General features: G+C 42.7%; 1 protein-coding gene across 1 annotated transcript in view; it reads left to right on the top strand.

Moving 5' to 3' along the window:
- Window positions 1-27,436, top strand: part of LOC138268264 (ATP-binding cassette sub-family C member 12-like) — a 1,444,059-nt gene that overhangs the window by 729,945 nt on the left and 686,678 nt on the right. Inside the window, exon 10 of the mRNA XM_069217748.1 lies at window positions 17,022-17,129. Coding sequence (XP_069073849.1) covers window positions 17,022-17,129 — 108 coding nt within the window. The remainder of the gene's footprint in view (window positions 1-17,021; window positions 17,130-27,436) is intronic.

Here is a 27,436-nt window from a genome sequence, read left to right as displayed (position 1 = left end):
ACATAAAAGGAGGGTATTAGTGAATAGCGTTTAGTGAATAAAATGTATACATTTTTTGTGACAGTCATTTACTTTACCCGGATTAGTTGTTGTGGTCAAACCTATGGAATGGTGTCCATTTTCTGTTTCTGTACTTTTTTTATCTTGCAATCTCTGCTGCAATAAATTAGTTCTTGTGTGTCGAAATCAAATACGGGCTGCTGCTTTCTAGTAGGCGATCATTTGTTTCTTTTACTACCACACCGTTTTGATAACATATTTTTTAGTTCAATATTATCTCTTCGCATCGTTAGATTTAGGTAGAATTGTATAGGGCACACTCAAATATGGCAACACGCCGGAGCTATCGACTATGCCCATTTGATTGTAGTCCGCTTTCTATTGCTCATAACCACATGCTAAAAACTTGTATTTAAACCACGTGCTTGCATAATATCGGGTTGCTCGTTTTGTGTACACTTCGTGTCAGACTTGGACACAGTGTCTCAGGTCAGTTCATACTCTCTATGTGCCTTATCGTAACTAAGTTAAAGAGAATCGCAGGTTTTGCAATTTGTAAAGATCATTTCTCAATTTACATTTTTCTACTGTTATTATGTTGCGATAATTCTATGTCAGGACCGGATGCTCCGATTATGCTTCTCTTTCGATGCTTTATTTTCTACAGCAGCCAATAAAAACCCTTCATTACCCATAAACCTATTGATCACATGACCAACCATAGAGTATCTTCACATATAAAATGCCCAAGACATGACTTCTCGTCCTCTTTCTTTGCTGCTCGGCAGCCAGTTAAGTTTTTTATCTTTACTTGATTACGATTGTTATCCATTGTGTTTTTTGTGCTTTGATTAAGCACTTTAGCGCGCTTACTTGCGTTGTTTGCTGACGGTGGTTAAGCGATTCAGCGCGCTCCGTTGTATTTTTCATTTCTGTGGTCACGCGATTCAGAGCGCTCCGTTTCTTTCGTGTTTACTGTGCGTTCACTGCTTCAGGAGCGCTGTGGCCTCCCCTGATTCTTTGGTGGAGCGGGAGTGGAGCCGGTCACGGCCGCTATCTTGGATGGCTGCAGTCCTTACATTCTAGTCCTCTTGGGACTAGTAACTGCCGCGTGCATGCGTGTTGAGGCCACATTTGAAGTTTTTCGCGGCCGGGAGACTGGGGAGTGCGTTTAGTGGTGCGCTTCATCGCTGGGGATTTACTTTCATCCTCAAGTGGTGTAATTATACTCCCAAGGCAGTTTCTAGTGGCTTCTGGCGCCCTGGTGCATCTGTGTGTGCCAAGGGATGTGAAAATCTGAATAGTCTCTGCCTCGAGTGTTTAGGCAGGCGTTCTCCCTCCACTCTTTATTGCAACCTCGCCTGCAGGGGCCACACTCCCCCTTTATTTATAGCTTTGCTCTCTCTCTCTCTCTCTGTGTATATATATATATATATATATATATATATATATATATATATATATATATATATATATATATATATATATATATATAATTTTCTTGTTGCCCATTTTGTGGGGTTATTGCCTCCTGAATCAAGCACCATGGCTCAGTATGATCCATATGAGGCACATGGCGAGACCTGGGTCCTTCATTTGAAGACAGCCTTGTCAAGGCTCTCGATTCTAATGTTCAGTATTCAGTCAATAAAGCCCTGGGTTAGGCTTTAGGACCTTTGACCTCTCACCTTAAGGGTTTTGTGCGCCAGCATGGCTGGGTGCCCCCCTTGCCGGTCTCAGAATCAACCAATCAGAATGCTAATCCTCCTGGCGGTAAATCAAAAGGGAAGTCCCAAGGGAAACGTTAGCACTCTGATGCTTTTGAGCAATTTTCAGCATCCGTCCTGGCGGACCATGGTTATAGCCACTCCCAATCACAATCGTCTACTTCTGATGATACTTCTAAATTCCCAGATGCATTGGGTTTGGATTCCTCTTCTCAAGACTCTTCAGATAGCGACCAAGATGATGCCCTGGATCCCAGTAAGAAAAGGCACCAAGATCGTGGATCGGATCCCGGTCCAAGTCCTCCTAAGGTGCTCACCTTTGATCCCACAGAGATGGTTCATCCTAGGTCTTCCAACTGGGTTCCTCTTCCAGAGGTTGCCACTTATGTCCAATCCCACCTTTGAAAAGATTTTGACAAGGAGGTCAGAGCGCAGCTTCGCTCTGAATGCCCACGCCCAGGTCTAGCAGGAAAGGTTTCAGACTCTCCGGAAGTGGATCCGACTATGGTTACCTTTATGAAGAAGTGGGCCAAGGACCCGAAGAAGGGTCTTGACAGAGATTGGTGGTCATGCCAGGACAAGGTACTCGACATGTCGGGACCTCCTACCAAGATGCTTGAACTTGGTTTTCAGGCTAAGGAATCTGGAATGACTGTTGACCCAGACATCCTAATTGGTTGGGCGCAGCACGTAGTCTGCCTGTTGGGTAACACCAATGTGGCAATGTCGACGGAGAACCATCCTTATGCGCATTGACCCGAAACTTAACGAACTAGCGTCCTCTGAATCTGGTCCTGTGGCTCAAGGCCTCCTCTTTGGAGGTCCATTCGTGAAGGATTTGGCAAGGTTTGCAGCCACATATAATACCTTAGACAAAGCCCAATTGTCTTTGAAGAAGGTTTTTCGCAACACCCTTTTTGGGAGTGCTGGACGATTCGGGGCCCGTTCGTCAGGCCGAGGTTTCTGTTGAGGCTCCCCAAGAGAGAATTTCAATCGCCCAATGGGCAACTGGCAGGACCAGTCAAATCACCAAACCTTCTACTCTTCCCGCCCCCGTGGAGGGCTCCAGAGATTCCGCAGAGGCCAGTAACAAAACTCCCAGGAGTCCGGTTTCTCAGGTGAGCATATTGCCTTATTCAGAGGTGATATTGGGGGGAAGGATTCAACATTTTGTCAACAACTGGATGCAGCTGACCCAAGATCCCTGGGTTCTAGAATCCATCCGGGGGTACAAACTGGAATTTTACAGTTCCCCGGTTCAGGATTCTCTTCCTCCAGATTTGTAATTTTCCCTACCCGATCAGGATCTCATAACTCAGGAGATTGACGGTCTTTTCCATAAGGATGCTATCTGCCGAGCCGGCCTTCATCCCAAGGGTTTTGTGAGCCCCATATTCTTGGTCAGCAAGCGGGGAGGGGGCTCCCGCTTAATGCTCAATCTCAAGTAGTTCAACTCCTGGATAATTTACAGACACTTCAAAATGGAGGGTATCCATCTTCTCAGAGACTTACTTCTAGAAGGTGATTGGATGGTCCGTTTGGACCTGAAAGACACTTATCTATTGGTTCCTGTTTTCGCTCCCCACAGGCGCTTTCTACAATTCTTTTGGCAAAGGCAATGTTATGAATACAAGGTCCTCCCTTTCGGTCTCTCGTCAGCCCCCTGGTGCATTACCAAACTGATGAGGCCGGTCATGGAGGTACTTCGTGCCAGAGGCTTTTGGTTGATCGTTTACCTCGACGATCTCATCTTGATGGCCCAGGACCCTCTCACGGTTTCACAGCACCTTTCTTGGACAGTTCATCTGTTGCAATCTCTGGGATTTGTAATCAATCAACTGAAGTCAAGTCTGGTCCCATCTCAACTGATGGAATTCTTGGAGTTCCAGATAGATTCTGTTCTGTCACAGTTGTTTCTCCCTCTCCAAAAGATACACAATATCAGGAGGGGGTTGAGGTCTGCTTGACAAGCCCAGACAATATCATTGAGATCAGTGGCGCGGATTGTAGGTCTTTTGGCCTCTTCTATCCAAGCGATCTTTCACGGTCCCCTTCATTACAGGGCTCTTCAGCATCTGAAGATTCAACACCTGCAGAAGGGATTAGCCTATGCAGACCAGATTCAGCTCTCTCAGGAGGCCAGGTTGGAGATGAACTGGTGGTTGAATCACATGGAAGCCTAGGATGGCAGGGTGATTTTCGGCAGCACCCCAGATGTTCTTCTAGAATCGGATGCCAGCAGGTGGGGCTCGGGCCAGGTGCGGTCCCCACTCCACGGGGGGGTCGTTGGTCGGAGTTGGAACTTCAACTCCATATCAACTGCCTGGAGCTGCTGGCTGGCTCCTTTGCGATCAGGAGCCTGTCTTCTCTCAAGAGCGATTGTTGCTTTCTGCTGGGGATGGACAATGTCTCTGCGGTACATTATGTCAACAGACTGGGAGGGACGAGGTCTCCGATGCTAGCTGAGATATCCAAGGATCTATGGCATTATTGCCTTGAGCATCGGATGTCGCTCATCGCGGAATATCTGCCAGGGGCCATGAATTCGGTGGCTGACTGGTACTCCTGTCATCTTCGGGATTTCATCGATTGGAGGTTGCATCCTTGGATCTTTGCTCAAATCATTCGTCTTTGGGGCACATGTTCAGTGGATCTATTTGCCTCCCGGCTCAATCGTCAGATTCATGTATTTTTCAGCTGGCGCCCGGATCCGGAAGAGTTAGCGACGGATGCATTTTTACAGGACTGGTCATCCCTCAAGGGGTATACATTTCCACCTTTCAGCATGATCCTCAGGGTTCTTGCGCAGGTCAGGCGTCAGAGGGTGGACCTGGTGTTGGTGCCACCTCTTTGAAGGGCTCAACCGTGGTTCCCTTTGATTCTGAAGATGTAATTCAATTCTCCTCTCCTTCTTCCTCACTGTCAGAACCTGTTGCTGGACCCAGTAGGCCTTCCACATCCTCTGATTCTCTCTGAACAATTACACTTGGTGGCATGGAGGGTTTTGGGGTAGGTGGAAAATGTCAGGCATTTCCCCAGCAGCTTCCGCGTTCATCGACCAGGCTTGGTCCGATAATACACACAAGCGATATGCTTCAGCATGGCAGAAATGGGCTAATTGGTGTAGCGAAAGGGACTTGGATCCCGCTCAGGAAGATGTCTGTTCCATAATAAATTTTCTCTCCTCGTTCTCTGAGTCTGGCTTAGCCTATAGATCGGTTAATAATTACAGATCCGTTATATCAGCAGGTCATATTCCTTTTCATGGTAAACCGCTAGGTGAGGATCCTTTGGTGTGCAAGTTACTCAGAGGCATTCGTTTTGCCACGCCTCCTCAACCGAAATATACCTCCCTTTGGGATGTTGATGTAGTACTTCGATTTTTTTTAGATCTTGGCCTGATAATAAATATCTGTCACTCAAAACGTTTTTGGCCAAATTAACCATGTTATTATGTCTGATTTGCTGTAAACGGGTGTCAGATGTGAGAGCCTTGGACCTCAAGGGTAGATCGTTTTCTCCGGAGGGAATATCTTTTGTTGTGTCAAGAAGAACAAAGACAAATACGAGAGTAATTTCTTATCCGTGTTTTCCATAGGACTATAAACTCTGTGTGGTGCAATGTCTTAAAGCATATGAATCTGCCACTTATGACTTTCGGTAACTTCTTATCGCTTTACAAAAACCATTTAAACCATTTTCCTCTGCCACTCTGGCGAGGTGGATGCATTGGTTACTTTCTGAGGCAGGTATTGATGTTTCGGCATTTGGAGCTCATTCGGCAATAGGTGCTATGGCTTCAAAATCTTTTTGGTTGGGTTCTAGTTTGAATGAGATAATGAAGGCCGCGTATTGGTCTTCCAAATCTATGTTTAAATCCTTTTATTACAAACTAATTGCGGATATAGCGTTAGTGGTAATTGCACAGCTTTGAACAAGCATAATCGGAGCCTCCGGTCCTGACATAGAATCAAAAAGTTTCTAGCTTTCGCGTCAATAATTTTCAATTCTATTAAGGACACGGAGGTGAGAATTATCCCACCCAAAGGAGATGTGGACCTTCGTCTTAAGGCCTAAGTATTACCTTTCTCGTTTTGCAAATTTCAAGTGTTAATATATCCCCTCCTGTTATGATTATATATATATATATATATATATATATATATATATATATATATATATATATATTTGTTTGGGGAATAGTTTTTACGGCTTTTTTCTCTATTTTTAGGAAACGATCAGAAGCAAACTTGAAGTCCGCTAGTTCTTCGTCTGGGAGTTGTTTTTTCCTTCGAACTCCTCAGATTGGAGTCATGGTCTCTGGATCTTTGAGTGACTTTGGATAGTCTGTTTTGGACTTGTGTTCGTATGTTCAAATGTTGGAACTGTTCCTGCAAGTTCCAGGTTGAGACTTTTTGTTCAATTTTGTTGCAAAGAAAGAGGACGAGAAGTCATGTCATGGGGGTTTTATATGTGAAGATACTCTATGGTTGGTTAGTCATGTGATCAATAGGTTTATGGGTAATGTTGTTTTCTACAATAAAGGTTTTTTATTGGCTACTGTAAAAAATAAAGCATAGAAAGAGAAGCATAATCCTCGCCTCCGTGTCCTTAATAGAATTGAATATTCTTGATGTGAAAGCTAGAAAAATGTTGTTTACTCGGTCATATTTCAGTTGACTTATGATTTTATTGTGTCCTAGTGCAACCAAGTTGCAGAGAGTAGCGGCACTTATAACTTGCACTTTTCTACTGCATTACAGTGTGATACATTTCTCAGTGTCATGTTTCAGTTGACTTGTGGGTCTATTGAGCTCTATTGCGACCAAGTCAAAAGAGTAGCCCCACTTTTAATGTCTTAATTTACATTTCTTCACTGTGTTATGTTGCAGCAACTCATCTAATGTCATGCTATAGTTGACTTGTGGTTCTTTTTTTGTGACTCAGATGTAACTTGTCAGGGTCTTCTTGCTGTCTTGAATCTTTACATTGCCTGTATATTTTCATTGCTAAGTTCGGTTCTTTAAGGTTATGCTTGGCAGTACATATATTGTTTGATGCCCACTGGCATGGCTTACCCTTTTTACTTATACAGATCTGTTTTATGATTCTTTTCAGTCCTAAAAAGTACTCCTACCATTTGGGACATGGTACTAGCTTTCGGAATACGCTCAGCAATTTGAGGGTACATTTTTGTAGTTGTTTTTTTTAAAAGATAAAATATTTTGGTTATTGAAAGACTGTATAAACCAATGCGTTAATGGGATTTTCAACTTTATTATTAATATGTTTGCCTCATCCAGAAGCTTTTGCATTTCTCACAATTTACTGTTCATCCGGAACACAAATTATTTGGTAGGACTGCTATCATATTATTCTCAGGACTATCTTATTTAATTTTGAAATCTGGTCCATTGATTCTCATTCTACTACAATTGCAGCCAATAATTCTGAATCTACACTGATTGAGGCATTCTTCCGGTACTTAGATCCTTGTAACTTTATGTAGTGAGACTTCATATATCATTCTGAGCCATCATGTCCACTTCCTTGGTAGGTGGCCTACTGGTGTCTCTTGTGTGAAGGGTTAATTTAGATTAAATGACTTATGTTTTTCTATATATGTATTTTGTTGTACTATTGTGGCTTCAGGTCTTCACACGTTATCCTTACAGGTCCATACAGGATTTAAGACTGGACCTGATATTTTAGAAACCTTTACATGTCAGTTTACTTTCTCTTACAGTTTCTCTTTCATTCCCGCCGTTCTAAAGATGTTTCCAAAAAGCTCTTTCGGGAACTACACGACTCACCTGACCACTGTCTGATCTTAAAAAATGTTTTTGCATGCATTAAGAAAGAGGAAGGGTTCCCTTGGGGACCCCTTCTCCTTTGTGAATGGTTTCCCACCAATTTGAAATTTGTGGTAACTGCGATTGTTGTGCGACTGCATTCACGGCCACAAAACAATCATACCTACCTCTGCCATTCGGTATTAGGAAGGGATGCCCTTGACACTCCCCTTCCTAATACCGAATCGGTATGTAGTCGCAAATTGGATTTGATACAAACCAAAATGCAGTTTTTGCGATCCGGGCCAGCCCTTAGTCTCTTGTGTTTAACCTTCAACATGGAGTTTGGCTAGCGTTACAATATTCTTTCTTTGAAGGTGCATTTGTGTGAGTCCACAATTAAAGAAAGGCATTTTATGTATTAAAGATAATGAGATGTGGGAGGATACTTTGGCAAGGGCAAGGAGCACTAACAAACTGAGAAAAAAAGACTCCTGTTTGTGTTTTATGCACCTGAAAACATTCAAGGTTGTCTGTTGTGGGATCATCTTAGTGACTTGCTTGGGCACACCTATTTTATTTTCAGTCCTGCAGCCTGTGCCCTTTTGCCCAGATAGATATTTCATTTCATTTATTCATTTTATTATATATTAGCATGGCTTGCTTTTAGCAGGGATGTTTTTAATCAGCTGCTTTTTCTGTGAAAGCATTGTTGATAGTTCCTTAGCATGACATTTCATCCTGTGCCTCTGGGCAAGGCTGTACATGATAGTTTACCTAGTATTGCCAGCCCAAGAGTAAAGAGCTAACCTTCCAAACCTAGACATATCATGTCAGGCTTGTTCTCAGAACACAACACGTTTTGTTATAAGAACAGAACTCAGGCCAAAGGAGGTCAGAGGGACCATTCCAGACAGCCATCGTATGCTGTGTGCCACTTTGTAGCTGCTTTGCTGATCTTGGCCTTGTCTCTTCAGCCAACTGGGTGGGCTGCCAGCAGACAACAGGCAGACCTCTGTTTCAAGTATGGGGCTGGGGAGTCCTTCCATTGACTAGTCCAGGCACATGGGCTAACTCTGCTCTGCTCTCTAGTTAGAAGTGTAGGTAGGAATCCTTAGCCTAATGATTATTCCAGAATGCTGGGACTATTTATATGCTTCACTCTAATGGTCACAATCATTACTGTGCTATGTTTCATCTTCCTAATAATTGCAGCTCCTGCCTCTTATCATAGAATGCAGTTATTATACTAAGTGCATTAAAACCTATCCAGCAGCCCTTTGTCTGCCTTTGCATGTATGAGACTTGTGCAAATGAGAGAAAGGTGTAAGATCTGTTCCACAATGACTTCCCTGAGGCATCAGAGTTTCATGCATCAGTTTGCCACAAATGACTTTTACTTTCTAGGTTGGGTGAGGTGCTGCTAACTAGCTGACAAGGTTGGGCCGACAACTTCCAGTCGGTGTGGGACTGACTCAGTCACCCACACGCGGTGGTGACACCATCCAAAACCAAGCAGTCTTACCCCCGTGGTAAGAGTCATATAACACATCCTGATGTTTGATTTGTGGGATGAGAACTTTAGAGGAGTCACCAATTTCAATTGAGCAAGGAAGATAGAAAATTACTGGTGTGGATGCTGTGGCTTTCTCAAAGGTTCTGTAGGTTTAATTGACATTCACCTAGTTAGATGAGGTCAGATTCCCTTGAGACTTGAAGGGGTACAAATCTCTCTACTCTTTATTCCTTTTTTGTGGCTTTAAGCTATGGAACACCTCTTGATCAGAGCTTCTACTGAGGTTTCTATTATGCTGACACTTTCTTATATTTCCTGAGACTTAATTAGGATTTCCCTTTAGTTTAGTTTAGGATATTTAGATTAATTTAGTTTCTCCATTGGTTAGGCAAGAAGACCAACATTTATATGTAGATCATCAGGTTATGTTTCTCATCTTTTATATTGCCTCAACTAAAATTCTCGTATGCCTTATGCTTATATGATTTAACTTCATTCAATGCTTTACCTCGCCTTGGTGGTTTTGTACTTATATAGCATAATTTTTAGATTCATTTGCATCAGTTTGGTCCTTAATTTGTAATAACATTTTGAACTTTATTCTCCATTTCCTTGATTTATTGTGTGACCAAATGGGTTACACTGTTAATTGATCTGAAGGGTTGATTTTAACTCTCCTTTACCTCTCAAGCATTTTAAAAAGGTCCATCAAAAGAAGAGAAGTAAAAACATGGACCTGGGGCATCATCAATCTTGAAGAAGAGTTGTAACTGGGAGGCAGGGCGAGAGAGGTGGGCAGAAGGGGAAAAGAGAGAGGGCCTAGCCTTTTTGTAGCCCATGCTGTTAAAAGGTTTGAAAAGGGTGATCTCCATATATCTATATTTCCTTGCTTGCATTCCATGATCAGTATGTTGCCGGGGTCTGACTTTGCCACCACCTCAGTCTGTTCTGGTGAGGTTTTACCCATCTTGCTCTAAAAGCCGATATGGATGTTTTCTTTTTTCACTTTGATCTTCATGAGAGGATATTGGAATGTCCCAAACCCCATGAAGTCTTTCACTTATATAGACAAGTTCATAATGTTTTTTGCAGTTCAAATGGAGTGCAGCAATTTCTGTATTACATTAAAACTAATCACTGTTCTGTTTATTCTATTGAGGGGAAGCTCTTCTCTACATCACCTGCACATTCAGTCTGTATGGTTCAGGTCATACTAGTTAGATTCATACATATTGGCTTACTTTAATTAAGTTCTTTAGCTTCAATTTGTGAAGTTAGTTAATTTAAATGATATAATAGTTTGAAGAATATAGTTTTAAAAAAAGCAGCCAGTCATTATGAATGTATCTCTTACCCTTACCTACTTAACAAAAGCTTAAAATTTGTGACATTTTCAAATCCGTATCCAGATACAAATGCGAAGGACTAGGTCAGACCATGAAGGGAGATGGTATATGATAACTCGCAGTACAAGTCTGTGAATGCCTAATACAGCAGAATGCACCATCTCTAACAGTAGTTTAAAATTCCTTGGAATGAAAGCATGAGAAAAGAAAGATGATGACAGCTAGGTAATGATAATCATGCCAAATGAAGGTAGCCTAACTTCTAGAACCCGTATATTTCCCTCTTGATTAGTAATGTGATTTCTGCAAAGCTAGCTATTTTCCTTACACTTCCTAAAATGTTTAAGGTATATAATGTACTGTTTTGAACTTCAGACAGAGTTGACTTTACCCCATACTTTCCGGGGCTCAAGTGGCCAGGAAAAAGCACTGGCATGATTACTAGAAAATCCTCAAAGAGAGGGATACAAATTGTGTTAATTTATCTTCTCTTTTAAATAAGTTCAACTTTGATACTCTAAATGGTTGATTAACCTTTCCATCTCGCTTACCTGTTAAAATGTAGAGAAACAGCAGAATATCCATATGAAATGCAGAGTGTTATCTCTGTACGTTGTAAACGCTGGTCACATCTGCTGACAGTTTACAGGCAATGCTGCAAAATAAGTGAGTTAGCACCCGACTGGTTAACTGTTTAATAGTGGCACCCAAACAATGCAGACATATTTGATCAAAATGCTTACTCTGTTTCACAAGGCGTGGGTAAGGGTGCACCTACAAAGATGCCCAAGTGTAAATTTCTGTTGAAATGAATGTGAAACTATCTGCAGCAATAAATCAAGAGAACTTTCTACAATTAAAAGATCATAAAATAAGCTGACCTTTAACATTAAAGTATATCTTGTCTGGCCACACAGGCACAGACAGACAAACTGTTAAACCTGCACAGGCATACACACTGCACTCTGCTAAACACACACACTCTGCTAGAGACACGTGCACAGACAAGTAGAGACTGCTAGACACACAGATGCACTATTAGGCACACACAGGCACAGAGAGATAAACACTGCTAATCGCACATGCACAGCTAAACACAGTCAGACACATTTCTAGACACAGTTACACTGCTAAACAAGCACATACACACTCCTAGAAACACTTAGATACACAAAACACTGCTAAACACACACAAAATACACTGCTGGACACACAGGCACAGAGAAACTGATAGACACCCATTGGCACACACACTGTTACACATACATGCACAGACCCACTGCTAAACAAACATGCACGGACACACTGCTAGACACACTCAGGCACAGATACATGCACACTCCTAGACACACACATGTTGCTAAATACACATATGTATTGTAAAAGACACATCCACACTGCTAAATGCACAATGCCACAAGCACAAAGGCACACGCACTGCTAGATGCTCACAGGCAAGAGACACATTCACACTACAGTGCTCAAAACACCTACACACTGCCACAATCACAAATACACACTCAGATACACACACTGCTCAACACACATACACACTGTTAAATACATACAGACACAGATACACAAAGCACATGCAATACTAGGTGCACATGCACAGCCAGACACTTGCTTCTATAGACACACAGGCAAAATCATACAGTCATATTTGTACATGTAGCAACATGCATACTGCTAACCACGCACAGTAACGGACACACACAGTGCAACTCGCACATGTCGTGGTTTGGACTCTTGCTTTAGGCAAGACTGCTGGTTAAAGGATGACAGTACTTTTGTTTGTAGGTGACTATGCCTATCCTACAACAAATCACAACTGTTGTCCCAACCTTACCGGCTCACTAGCAGCAGCTTACCAAAAACACGATAGTAAAAAGGTGATTTGTGGCAGCCTTTACGCATGGACTCTGAAATAAGACTTCTCAGGGAGTGTCGTGGTTAAACGGAGATTACCCCTCTCTCACAGATATCATGTCTCATACAAACAAAGGCAATGACAAACATGTAGTAAAGGTTCAATAGTTTTTATTTAACACAAATGCAATTTGTGATAAGTTGCATGGGCTGCAATGATTAGAATAATGAATAATGCAAGGAACAAAATTGTGAAAATGAGTCATTAGTACAAAGACCCCCCCACCATCTTGCAATGCATGTTAAAGACATACAAGATGTAATATACCCTAATACCCTAATGTGATGGGCCTAACCTCCCTAATGGAGAGCAGGGTTTGCTAAACCTAATCTGCCAATGCCTGGTCCATGAGAGGAGCCCCCAAAAACCCTCGTTACCTTGGAATGAGGTCTCTATCTCAGACTCCGCAGGGACACGAAGACTGGGTCAGCATCAAGACGACGTGCAGCATCGATATCAGCGATGGTGGCGATGCCCTCTGGTCGGAATCCCTCTGATTATCTGTCTAAAGTGTGATGTATTTATACAGATCTGCCAGGACCCCTGACGTAGGTGTGTTCCCAAACAATAGATAACAGACATGCTTGGGATGGCAATTATTATAAACAATCCCTCGAAATTATAGAGAGGGAAAATCCCTAAGTGTGAACACCTACTGTTTGTTTGTCTTTACTGCTTGATCTTGACGCCTTAGCGCGGTGGCACCGATAATACATAACAAGTGGCCTAACTATAAACAAGGCAGCCATCTTAGATGAATTAAATAATTAAATTGCTAAGACAGAGCAAGCTAAGTAGGTTAAAAGTCACTAGGTGATGGGGGCACAAGTCTGCAAGCCAGATGCTAAGCTAACTCTTGTTATCCCAATAAAACAAAATAGGATTCACTACACACACAGGAGGCAACACACACATACTGCCTCAAACATTATTATGGCTATTTTTATGTTATTTTTCAGATGCTTGTTGGTGCATATTGAAATCCTATTTTCAGAAAGCTTGCTGCCTTGGAAAGCCACATAAGCCTGTGAAAGAGTTGGTTATAATCCTGTAATATTAGCATGTTTGTATACAGTGATTCTTACTATTGTTTGTTTTTTCTTAATACTATTGTTGTGTGTTGGCCCTTAATGTAGTGCACAAAGCTAGGCACACTGTGTAGGGGGTCCAGACAACCACACGTTGGTGTCCAGAGGCAAACACTAGATCACCTAATGCTCTAATTTTTGAGGTAGCTTGGTCAAGCAGTTAGGAGAAATGCTAAGCATTTGTTGTACTCACAGTCTCAATCATGCATCTCACACATTCAAATGAATACCTCAAGACCAATTTACAAACAGTACTCCAGATCTTTATGTAAATTTCAAGACCAAGATCATCAAAATTGGTTAAGTACTTTATAAGATATGAATTTTTTTAATTTTAATCAATGAAGTCTTTCTATGCATGATTACGCTCCATAGGAATCAACAACAGTCCCTTTTAAAAATGCATATAAAATCGCACAGTTGTTTTACCAAGTTCTGCTTTTGCAGGTTGGTCGAGGTCGTTAGTGGGCACACTGTGAAAGCTGGAGAGGCTCGAAAGTCTCCCGGTTTCAATGGGAACAGTGTTGAAATGTATTTTGGAGCAGGTGCATGGCCACTGAGGGGGACCACTTGGAAAAGGGTGGTTCTTGTAGATTTGAAGGTGGTGGCTTGGGGTCCCCTTGTGGTGTTGAGATCACAAGAGGTGTTGGACCCTGGGGGCACAACTAGTTCCTCGTTGCTGGGCGGCTGGGTGCAGAGCAAGTTGTTGATCCAGGAGCTGTGCACAATGGAACCCTTTGGAGCTGGAGGTAAGTCTCTTTAAGGGCTACTTACAGGACAACAGGGGCACTCTGGTGGGAGGGCCAGGGTGTTCCTGAGGCCCCTTTACTGGGGCTTCCTCCTGACCCTTTTTCAGCTCTAGGGGAGCTGGTTTTACTATTGCCCAATGTCAGCTGACCAGTACCCAGGGTATTGGTATGGTACAGCAACCAAGGGGCACTGTGCCATCAAACTTGGCACACTTGCAAGGTTTGTCCTGGTGGTTGTTGGTATATTGTCAGGTTTGGCTGCAACTTCTGGTTCAGGAGATATTGGCCAGTCAGTGAAGTGACCCTCACTGGGTTGCTGGTTCTTGGTTGGTTGCAGAGTGGTACCTCCACTCAGAAGGGAGATCTTTGGCGATTTATGAAGCCTGGAGGTCCTCTGGGTTTCTTGAGGTTAGTCCAGTGTCCAGCTCTTCCGCAGCAGTGATTGTCGGTTCCTGGGTGCAGCAAGCAGCAAGTGGTGCCCTTTTTCTTGGGCAGCAGGTCCACAGTTCTCGTGCCTTGGATCTTCTTTGCGCTAGTCTTCTTTACCCATTAAAATGTTATTTCTTGGTCCAGGGATACCCACTGAATTTAGTGGATGTTTTAGGGGGAATCTAGTAGTGTACAATGGGACACTTACTTTTGGGTGGCTACACCCATCACATTGACCATTTCCTGTGGGAAGGGTCACTGCCCTAAACCTAATTCGCTATTTTACTTCCGACCAAGATGGAGGGAAATTAAATAGAGGGTCCACCTCGCAGGCAACACCTTAGGGGTGGGTATGCCATGTGAGGCCACTCCTCCAACTCTTTGTTAGGTTTCCTGCCTTTGCTCCCGCCAAAAGTAGGGGTTTGCAAAGGAAGATGCCAGCTGCTGCTAGCAGCAGGCTTGGGGTTCGAGTTTCAAGGGTGGTAAGTCCTTTGAAGGTCACTGCCAGGAAGGGCATTGTCTTACAAACTGGAGCGGCAAGGCTCTCCCCCAAGGTTTGTATTGTGGCTGTCTGGAGGTGGCAGCTGGATAGGACCAGTCAGCAACCATTTCAGGATAGTTAGCTTTTAGGGATAGATCGAATATTGGCATCAGTTTGATTTTATCATTGAGTTGTTTGATACCAAACAACCCAGGGTTCAGAGTAGCGATCATGTAGCTGGAAAACTCGTGTTGACCAGTGTCCAGCACATGTATTGAAATGGCTGCTCTGTTCCCTCACTATGTCCCAGGTTTGGCAAGGACACAGTGGGGGCATATTGCTCATGCAGCTGTGCCCTCACATATAGTATGGAGGACCCTGCCTTCGGGCTGTAAGGCCTGCCAGGGGGTGTCTTACCCATAGTAAATGCAATATATGGTGGACAGGGCACACAGGCAGTGTGCCATGTCAAGTGTGTGTTTTAGGTTTGAACCAAAACACACAGCCTGCAATGACAGTGCTGGGTACATCTGGATGCATGGTACTAGAGGTTGGCACAATCAATGCTGCTGCCTTCAAGGGCCTACCCCTAGGACCCTATGCCATGGGCACATAGGTACCCACTTACTAGGGACTTACAGTTGTAGTTAAGGGTGTATCCAATTGTGCCAATGCATCACAACAGATTTAGGGAAAGAGCTCTGGCCCAGGGAACCTGGTTAGCAGGAGCCCTGGGCACTACAATTTCCAGGACACATCAACATCAGGCAAAATGTGGCGGGATAGCCATGTCAAAAAGAGGCCCTCTCTCACAACTATGAATAACAAATAATACTATTAAAAATGCAATTGTACTTAATTTACCTACAGTGGAATAATGAACGGCTGAATAGTCCTTGACAGGAGCTGAACATGTGACCCACACAGTCAGTCTGGCTGATTTGGCAGTCTGGCACTGTCAGGAGGGCTGGTCTGACAGGATAGTGTGTGGGGAGATTCTTTAAAAAAAAATTGTTGGATGTTTTCTGGTCTGGAAGGTCAGTGCATGCAGTCATCCATACTGGACAAAACACATATACAGCATTTTATTACGAGTTCATAACTGCCCTTATTTGCAGAATGTGTACCACATTTTACATTTCGCCTGCGACGGGTCATGCACTTGTAAATACTATTGTATACAATGAGGATCTTGCAGCCTGCCATTTTGCTTACCAATCATTGGTTTCAATGTCACTTTCTTGCTGCTTTCTCATTGGCCAGAGTGTGCTGGCTTCAGTTTTTCTTTTGACCGCAGCAGGGCCAAAGTACTGAGTGTGTCAGCTTGATTGCTGTCCTTCCACTGATCACACTATGATTGCTGTATTTTTATCTCTTCTTCTTCCCCTGTCATCCTTGTCCATGGTGCTTTTTCCCTTCCACCCCTGTTGTCCATGTTGTTTCTTTACCTCTGATCCCTGTAGTCTGTTGTTTATTCCCTTCTCACCATAATCCCTCTGTATGTTACTATTTTCCCCCTACATTGTCTATGTTGCTTCTACCCCCTCCCATGCCCCTGCTATCCGTTACCCTCCCCCTACCCAACATAAGAAAAAAAGGTGATTTCGTTTTTTTGTTGTCCTATTGCCCTTTGCCTCCCACCCTCCCTCTCGTTATCAGTGTTGCCCATTCCTTAGTTGTCTGTGTTGCTCAGGTCCACCTACAATAGGAAAAATAGAGCGCTATAACATAGCCTACGCAGTCCATGCCTTAGCACTTTTTAAATAACTTTTAGGCATGCTGGAACATGCTCTACAACATGGTTAAGACATTGATATAGCTAGTAGCTCTTGCTTAGGCAAGACCAATGTGATTTGCAAATGCTTGTTTGATAATCTTAGCTAAAGAGTGAGAAACTTGCCTGGTGCAGCTCTTGTGGAGTTGTCACACCTCCAATTAATACAGTATTCTCTTTTGCTTGCAGGCATTTACTATGATTTCCCTTCTAAACGTCATGAGGTTTACGACTGCTATTTTGCCATTTTCAATTAAGTCTGTAGCAGAGGCAAAGGTTTCCATTCACAGATTAAAGGTACGTTGCTTTAAACATCTGGGTTTAAGAGATTGCGTTTTTATGGTCGGGTGCGGATCGGGGAACAAAAGTAGCGAAGGCAAGAAATGCTCAAATCAGCCCAACTCCCTTTTTCGCCTCATGCAATCTCTCTTTTTCCACCCATCCATTGTCCCACTCTCTCTTTCTCCCCTCTCTGTCATTAACCTCACTGATTGCTTTCTTCTCTACCTCACCCCTCCTCCCTCTCGTTCTCTATTGAAGCCTCCCAGTGCCTGCTGCAGTTCACCTCAGGGGACAGTGGGAAGTGACAGATGCACCAGGAGCGGTCCTGGACTTTCAAAACAGGCATTTAAGGGCTTCAGCCCATCAGGGAAATAAGTGGTGGAATGAAAGGCCTGTCCAGTTCTGGTCATGGTAGGCTAGGAGTTCATTGCACTAGACGAAAAAGACAAATTTTCCTCTTAGAGCTTCCTCTTCCTGCTTGCATCCACGTGTGTGTGTACACATGCACACACACATTTTTACTTGTAAATCACTTACAAATACACTGTCAATTTCACTCGCAAATCACTAGCAAATATTCTGCCATTTTCACTTGTAAATCACACGCATCCTTTTCAGTCTTAGAACTCTCAGTGATTTTTTTCAAAGTTATTATGACTAGCAGATTTAAAAGGTACTGTGTTTTTTAAAATAATAGTTTTGCATTTAAAAATGTTTGAAATAATTTGAAAGCGAATACTTCTTTAAAAAAAAAAGTACTTATGTGTCTCAAGCTGTACTAGGAGACTTGACAGAAGTTAGAAGAAAGTCAAGCAAGAGGAGCGTCATATCACTTTACAGTGCTCTCCTCAAAACTGTACAGATTTGAAGGCAGTTCACTTCCAAACTATCAAATAATATATTTTGGCAAAAGTAGATTCAAGTTGACTTGTAAGATTTTTATCTGCCTAGGTAGGTGCCAAGTGCAGCTCATTTAAGGCTGTGTAGTGCATTTTGCTTGTCCACAACTACCCAAGGTAACAAAAGGTGAAACTTGAAGCAATAATTTACCCAATTGGATCTAATTTCATGAATTGATATCCTGTACTTTAACTGAAAGAGGAGCTCTCACTAGTCCTCTTTTACCTTGTTAAACGGTGCATGGTGCAATGAGATTTAGAGGCAGATTTAGACTGCAGACTATGGTCTATACTCCATCAGGGTGATGGACTAAAGTACTCTGGCACCTTGACAGAATACACAATTTCTGAATCTAGAGATGTCCATCGGCCCAGCGGATATCTCTTGCATTGCTAAGAACTGGTGTCACCACGGTTTCTGTCAACACATTGAAAGTTTGGCTGATGGCTCTGATGACAACATCCCAAAGCAAGATTGTGTTTTTGAAAAAAAAAAAAAAAAAAAAAAACAATAGCCTCTCTTACCATGGGAGTTTTCTCCAATAGTGTGAGAGTCATTTTGGAGTTTTAACTGCCCCTTACCGCCACTAGGTGGTGATGGACATTGAAAACTTACCATTTGCTAGTCCACTCTAAATAGGGTGGGAAGACAAATGGCAAATCCTCAGGTGGCAATTACTCCATTGGGCCATTGGAGGTGTATGTCAGGAGTGGAGACAAAGTAGTCTCCGCCCTGGACATACTGAAGGTTTTCCAGACTCTAAATGAGGTGGGCAGACCTTCAGTTTAGCAGAGAGGTTACTCCGTCACCGCCAAAATCGAAATCGGGACCTTAGTCTCCCTGCATCGGTGTAACCAGTCTGTGCTCAAATTTTACTACAAAATGTGCATGTGGCAACACCATGTTGCATCGAGGTGCTTTGAACCTTTTTTTCTCACCTAAGTGCCTGAGTGGTGGCAAAATTGTTAGCGCGTTGGAGCCTTAATAAGTAAACTTACAAGGGGACGCGTTTAGGCCGACAAACCTTTGGACCGTGTTTGGAGACTTCCCAGTATGAAATATTTTCTTGGCATCAACAAATCAATATACGATCAATAATGACAATCACTAATCAATAAGCAATCAATAGGAATCATTAATTGAACACACCATGAACTTTGTCATGAATAACCACACCAGTTTAGTTAGGCGTTAGGATATTTATTTCCCTATTAGTAACAACCTAATAACATGTAATAAATCATATCAGAAGAGCTACTACTTAGCAATCAGAGCACAACTTAATCAATGCGTAGACTACAGTCATTCAATATTTAGACACATCATTAAAATGAATCAACTTAGCAGAGTTTCATTGGTACATGAATCAACAAAGCAAGAACTCAGTCATTTGTCTATTTGCATAAGACATTAGTGAATACCTTAACTAACCTCAAATTAGCATCAGCATGTTGGGCTTCATGCAAAACATTTTAGTGAACACGAATTTAGAAAACATCTAAACTAAGGCCTCTATCAAAATAGCAGTTCGTACCTAGAAAGGAAAGGCAAACAGACAATCACAATTTGCATCGGATAGTTACCAATCCAATAGATCAGCAAGCAGCGTCAGTCTTCGTCCTCAGGACATCAGTTCAACGGCATCAGCAAAGTCAGAACGGGGCAATGTCTCAAGATAGCATAGCTAAGGAATAGGATCCTTCCCTCATATGGAGGAGAAGATAATATCAAGCAAAGGATGGGCTGAGGATGGTTTGGGTGATAGGGCAACTAAAAGACTAAAGTATGGGTTTGGAGTGTCCGGAAGATTGGCAAAATGGCAAAAGTCTAGTCCCCATGGGTCGCCGTTAAATCAAAACTGTCGAACTATTCCCTAATTCCTCATTGGATGATATTTGGTGCATCCGTATCTCTGTCCAATAATCTGGTAAGCACCTTGCTAGAATTTTCCACAGTTCACAGTTCCCATGTCTCGGATTGGTCCATGTTATTGACGTCTTCAACGGTTGGAATGTCAGGTAGAAAATGTTACAGTTTGCACTCCAGTCAGTGTCTTCATTGTCTTCTCCTAGGAGAGTAAACCTTGCACCTGTTACGAATTACACTGTTGCATTTAGCAAGAACATCGCCTTGAACAAGCCGGTTCTCATGAGAAAGAACGGTTGCACACAGATAGCTCTTGGAAAAGTAGAGCTTCGTGTCCTTCAGGACAACAGCATACTACACGTTAGAAAATACAATTTAATGAGGCCAGGCAGCTAGGCCCAAGCCCTCGCTAAGCTAAAACCCTTATTATTTAATGAAGCAAATTCTTAATACATAGCTCTAATTATGATATACTAGTACAAATTCAAACATTATTGCATAATAATTAAGAATAATAAGCCTTTTCATTAGTCTTCGTATACATTAGTAGCCACTCCCCGTGGGCACATTTCAAATGCGTGCATTATTTTCTATGTTAACACATTTTCTAAGCAGCTTCATCACACAATATATTGCAAGTTCTGGTATTAATATTGCTTTTAAAAGACACACTCCAACAATCCCTCCTCTGATGACTCTTGTCCCACAAATTTTACATCACTTAAAATTCTGTCATTTCAATCTCTTCCCTCATTGGCTTCCCCTTTGATTTTTCTCTAAACAATTTTTCCCTTTCCTTTTCTTCCCTCCTCTTTTGCTAATTTTACATGCCACCCACAATCCAAATAGAGAAGCGATAACAATCTATATCCCCTGTATTATTTTAGACAATATTCCATGCCAAATGTTGCTAAGCCAATTTCCCACTGAAGCAAAACCTTTTCCAACCTTTTCCCAAACACCAGGTTCTTTCAATTCCTTCAAATCTGTACTATCCCTAGTCAAGTTAGTAATCATACTTCTACTCTCATTACTATTATCTGCTATATATGCACAACAATGACGCTCATTAAGCATCCTACAAACTCTGCAATTATTCGCTAAAAGAATGTCTAAAACAAGCCTGTTTTGAAGAGTCATTGCACTCTCCGCAGCAAGTTCAGTATCCATTAGGAGTATAGCTCCTGAAAAGTTTGTCAGCATGTTATCCACAATAGTAGACAACTTTCGAATCTTTATGGAGTTCAGAATAACTCTCACGGGGGGAATTGTGGCCCCAAATATGTCTCCCACTACACCAGCAGCGGTCTCTCTCTTCTATCTAGTACGATGTAATTCAGACCTTTTCGGAAACTTCTTTAAGTCATCCAGTTGGTATATCTTTGGGAAAATTATCCCCAAATAACATGTCCCATACCATCCCTTTGGAAGACGGTAATAAGCATTAAGCCCACATATGTAGTAAATCCCCGGGATTGCCGGAACCTGTCCATTGAAAATGAACGTCCATTTACTCTGAAACACAAACACATGCTTACATTCACTCATTCCCACAAGCACATTGTCATAATATGATTTCAGCCTAGATATACAAAGCTTCCCTACGTGTAATGCATCTAAAGCTAATTTTCCCTGCTCTCTAATAGCACCATAATCTTCATTACTAGGAAAAACTAATTGCTGTATTCCCTTTCTAATTTACCCCTTAATGCTCTCCTTCTATCATCCGTGTGATCTAAAAAGCTTTTCTCTACAGGTGTAAGCAAGCATGTCAAATTATTGCGGTGAGCATAAGATGTACTAATTGTGAATGTCAGCTCAAAGACTCCTTTAACTAACTTAATACTATAGTATCTAGCTATACTACTCAAATCCTCTATTATAGGCATATAAGAAAACACTAAATCGTGATTAGAGTAGAAGTATAGAATCTCCTCCTGGTTATAAAACCTTGTTAGTAACAGACTACAACTTATCCCATAGGTTAGTGGCAAACTATGATAGGTAACTCAATCTTGTACTGAAACAGGAATCTGTGTACACAAAAAGCAATCCTTCGCATCCATTGCCTCAACATACTCACTCAGCAAGCGATAGAAAACGTTAGTAGAAAGTTCCCCTTTTGCATTAGTTCCCTCATGTAAGTATTTCTCATCCAGCTCAAACCTCTCCCAAGCTGTTAATGCAGTAGTAGTTTCAGGAACTGAAGCATTGTTAGTCCCACTCTTATCCGTTAGTGTTATACCCACAATCACAACCACAATGAAAATCACACACACAATACCTAAACCAACACCCAAAGATTTACAACGCCTACTCCCTCTATTCTCTTGTCTAGTATTAGCCATGGTCTGTAAAGAATCAGAAAGTGAAGGATGGATATTTAAAACAAAAACAACAACAAAAGATGGTTAATAATTCTCTCCCGTAGCAAAGTCAAAACAAGCAAAATCTTCTTTCGGCAACTATTTACAGCTTTCAATCTCCCTCCCAGGATCCCTTGTCAATTCAGGTTAGCAGCTTGTAAAAATTGTTTTTCAGAAGTCAATTCAGGTTCTCAAAGTCTCATTCGGTAAATTCTCAGTCTCTTTTCTCTATTTCAATTTTTGCTCAACTCTTTACACCAATTTCAGTCTCTTCAACGAAACTCAGGTGCCATAGTATTGACCTGGGACTTCTCGATCAAAACAAAACGTCAGGAACTCCTGTCGTCATTCAGCTGTAGTTGCATATGCTCATTCAGGACCTGCGTACCTTCTGTTTGTTACTCTCTTCCTTTTGAACTTGTGATCACCTTGCAACTCTCCTTCACTTAGATCTTCTCTCCTTGTTGTGTCTACTTCATCCTCTATTGCACCTTCGACAACCACTTCTCTCCTTTTTACCCGTAACTCTAGCCACTTGTCTCCTTTCAGTATCTCTCTTGTCTTTGATCTTTCCTGTGGCAACCCTTCTTTCTCTCTTTGCTCTATGGTGTTTTCGCTTGATGGACCTGCAATCTGCTCAGGAGGAGTCTGGACACTTTGATTCTCCTCCGCCTCAACTCCTTCGCCTTCTGGGTCTGTCAAGTGCTCTGGCTCATTCTCATAATCGTCTGCTTCTGGGAGAGCATCCCTCTGACTAGGCTCCCCTGCTGCCTCAGTTGAGATAGGCTCACAGTCACCCCTCTGGATCTCTTGTCCTTTGTTGCTTACTGGAGTGACCCAGCCGTCCTCAATGGGCTCTCCTTCTGTCTCAGTTCCCCTTCGATCATTCTCCGGCCCTGAGGCTTCCTTGTCTGTTGTTGGTACTTTCAACAACTCGACTTCCTCATCAGTTGTACACATCACCTTTTTCGTGTGACTGGCATGGATCCAGTTCGGAACTCCTGCACACTTTACAGCAGTGGTAGTCGTTAGTATCACTTGGTAGGGTCTCTTCCAACGTGGCTCTAAGCAAGTCTTCCTTACATGTTTCTTGACGACAACCCAATCTCCAGCTTTCAGGTTGTGTCCTGGATCATGAATCAGTGGCAGGGAGGTAGCTTCCACATGGTGAGAAAAAGAGCAGACCACATCAGCCAGACTCTTGCAGTAGACTAACACCATATCATCCGTGATATTCACAACAGCATTCACAGGTACTGCGGGCAGTCTCATAGCTCGCCCCATGAGAATCTCATGTGGAGACAGTCCTGTTTTCTTGTTAGGTGTATTTCTCATTGACATTAACACTAAAGGTAATGCGTCGGGCCATTTCAAATTTGTGGCTGCACACATTTTCGCCATTCTCGACTTCAGGGTACCATTCATCTGTTCCACTAGTCCTGATGCTTCAGGGCAGGAGCTATGATGCAACTTCTGCTTGATGTTTAATGCTGCACACAGTAACTTAACCACCTCATTGTTGAAGTGACTTCCCCTATCCGATTCTAAAGAGATCGGAAAACCGAAACGTGGTATCAGTTCCCTAAGCAGCAATTTCGCTACTGTGAGGCTGTCATTCCTGCGTGTAGGGTAAGCTTCAATCCAATGACTAAATATACAGACAATCACCAACACATACCTCAAACCTCCAGGCATCTCAATGAAATCCAATTGCATTCTGCTAAATGGACCTCCAGCTCTTCCAATGTGGCTCAAATTCACCACTGTCCCTTTCCCCGCGTTCATCTGTTGGCAGATGACGCAACGATGGCAAATCACCTCTGCAGCTTGTCTAAAATTTGGGTTAAACCAGTCAATCTTGAACAACCTGATCATGGCATCCCTCCCAATGTGTGCTTGGCCATGATAAAACCTTGCAAGCTGTGACAAAAGATTGTTCGGCAAGACCATTTTCCCTTCGTCTGAAACCCACAAATCATCTGGTCTTTGTATGCATTGCATCCTAACCCAAGAACGCTTCTCATCTTTGCTAGTAAGGTCCTGCAACAATTTCAACTCTTGTAACGTGTCTGTCACCCTCAATTCATAACCTGTACATGTCTCATTTTCTGTTTCAGGTAACAATTCCTATTGGTCCTTGAACGGTAAACAGTTCAATGCGCAAAACCTTGTGACTTGATCCACATATCCATTTCCCATTGAAACAAAGTCTTGTGACTTCTGGTGTGCACTGCATTTCACCACGGCACTCTTATGAGGTAACTGAATCGCATGCAACAACTCCTTGATTCTTTCACCATTTTTCACTGGCGAACCAGAAGAGGTCAAATAACCCCTCTGTGACCGTAGTTGGCCAAAATCATGAACAATTCCAAATCCGTATCGACTATCAGTATAGATAGTGACTCTCATCTGAGCAGAGGCATGGCAAGCCCTGGTAGGAGCTACCAGCTCAGCTACTTGAGCGGAATACACTCCATGAAACCAGCTCGCTTCCAGGATACCAGAAATCGTGCACACAGCAAATCCGTCTCTCTGCACTCCTACCGAGTCTCTCAAACATGAGCCATCAACAAAGATCATTTGGTCATTTTCCTCCAATTGGGTATCTTTAAAATCAGGTCTTGGTTTGGTGCACATTTCTGTTACCTCAAGACAATCATGCCCTACATCTTCCAGATTTTCAACCTCTATATTTTAATTTGGAAGCGAAGTTGCCGGGTTCAACACTGTGCATCTTTTTAAAGTTACATTTGGTGACCCCAATATAATCGTTTCATATTTGGTCAATCTTGCATTTGTCAAGTGCTGCGTTTTTGTGCGTGTCAACAGGATCTCGACTGAGTGAGGGACCATGACAGTTAAAGGAAGTCCCATCACTATGCCTTCACACTGGGTGAGGCTTCGTCCAACTGCTGCTACTGTACGCAGACAACCCGGTAAGGCTGCTGCAACTGGGTTCAAAGTAGCTGAAAAATATGCTACTGGTCGGTTCACACCTCCATGGACCTGTGTTAAGACAGACAAAGAACATGCATCGCGTTCATGACAAAACAGAACAAAAGACTTCGTGTAATCAGGCATACCTAAAGCTGGAGCCCTGCACATGCTCCCTCTTAACTCAGTGAACTGTTTCATTTCCTTCTGTCCCAACACTATAGCATCCGGCCCATCTTTGACCGTCAGCATCACCAATGGCTTAGAGATGACTGAGAAATTTGGGATCTACTGGCGACAGTAACCCACCATTCCTAGAAACATCCTAACATCTCTCCGTATTGTTGGGGGATTCAACAGTGCAAATATTCTTTCCCTGGATACCTTCCTCAACCCTTTCTCAATTTGATGACCCAAATACTTCACTTCTTTCTGACAATATTGCAATTTCTTGGGGGACACCTTGTGCCCATTCTTTCCCACGTGATTCAGTAAGGCAATCGAATCATACTTGCACTCTTCCCTTGTCTTGGATGCAATCAGCAAATCATCAATGTACTGCACTAGAGTCGATTGGAAAGGCAGCTCCAATGACTCCAAGTTCTTCTTCAGTATCTGATTGAATATGGAAGGTGATTCCGAAAACCCTTCACGAATTCGACACCAAGTGTAGACCTTGTCCAAGAATTTGAAACAGAAAAGAAATTGGCTGTCCTCATGAAGAGGCACAGAAATGAACGCTTGGGACAGATCAATTACTGTGAACCATTCTGCATCACATGGAATCTGAAACATAATCACAGCCGGATTTGGCACCACTGGGCAACATTTCACCACTGTGCCATTGATCTTCCTCAAATCTTGGACAATCCGAACCTTCCCACAGGCTTTCCCAGTCCCATTATTGGTGAATTACATGGACTGCTCAACACTTCTTTCAAGACTACCTGTTTCACAAAATCTGCAATTAATTGTGCAACCTTTATAAGGACATCTTGTGCAATATGATACTGCGGTATCTGGGGAAATGCAGCTTTTGGCATCACACTGACTTTGACTGGCTCTTCTCCTTTTATCAACCCTACTTCTTTTCCTGTCACATCCCACACCTTTTCTTGAACTGTTCCCTGTAAGTCTGCCGGGAGATCAGCCACTGTGAACATCGGAAAGAAGTTTATCAGAGGATATTACTCATCTGTGGTCTCAACTTCAGGCTCTGAAACCTGTTTGTCCTCTTCATCATCACTGTTTGTCTGGACCTCAATTCCCTCACTAGAACAGGTGATTGAACACCTCGTCTTGCACAATAAGTCTCTTCCCAATAGGGATACGGGACTTGAATTGCAAGCCACAAATCTGTGCAATCCTTGGAAAGTGCCAAGCTCAACCTGAACCGGATCTGTGGTCGGGTTAGTCAGGAGTTGGTTTGCTACTTCTACTACCTTAACTGTCCGTCCAGAAAGGGGCAATTTTGGAACCTCTGCACTTCTGACTGTGGAGTGTGTAGTTCCTGTGTCAACCAAGAATGAAACCTTGTGACCCATAACCTTTCCCTGAACATAGGGTCCTCTCTGATCTACCTCTAAGGATGCTGCAAGCCTGTACTCTTCTCCGTCTGAACTCTCATCCGACCATTCATTGTTTATTCTATTCTCACCACGCAATGGGTATTGCTGCACTGTGTGATTTTGATTAATTCTTTGACCTGTTGAGAAGCATCATCTGTTGCTGTTTCATTGGGGCTAAAGGCACTTGCATTTGCTGTCTAGGTACCATGGGGACCTGCTGTTGCATTTGTTGTAACTCCATTGGCTGTATATGTGGCATCTGTACCTGTTGCATGGGTTGAAAACCTTGCATTTGATTCACATTATTCTGAAAATTTTGATTTTGACCTCTCGATCTTGGTCATCTCACATTTTGGAATGAACTGACATCATTGCTTTGTTGAACACCACCATCCTGCACAATCATTGGGCACTCCCGGCTTCCAGTGTCTAACGACCCCACAAGCATGCCAAGGTAACACCTTCTTCATTCCCTGTGCGTCATTTTGAACCACTACAGTGTTCAAGTCTGGACTGCGGTTCACGATACCTCCTCAACCTCTACCTCTCACCTGCGCCTGAAACATCCCGTTTCCCTGCGTCTGTTGTACCATTGGCTGCAGAAAACCTCCCTGCATCCCTGTCTGTGCTGCCTTAATTTGCATCACCATCACTTTCTCCTTCAACTTTCTCTGCTTCAACTCAA

This window comes from Pleurodeles waltl, chromosome 12 (genome assembly GCF_031143425.1).
Source record: "Pleurodeles waltl isolate 20211129_DDA chromosome 12, aPleWal1.hap1.20221129, whole genome shotgun sequence".
NCBI classification, from domain to species: Eukaryota; Metazoa; Chordata; class Amphibia; order Caudata; family Salamandridae; genus Pleurodeles; species Pleurodeles waltl.
Note: the sequence above shows the minus strand (reverse complement) of the source record. Positions and strands in the feature narration are given on the sequence as shown.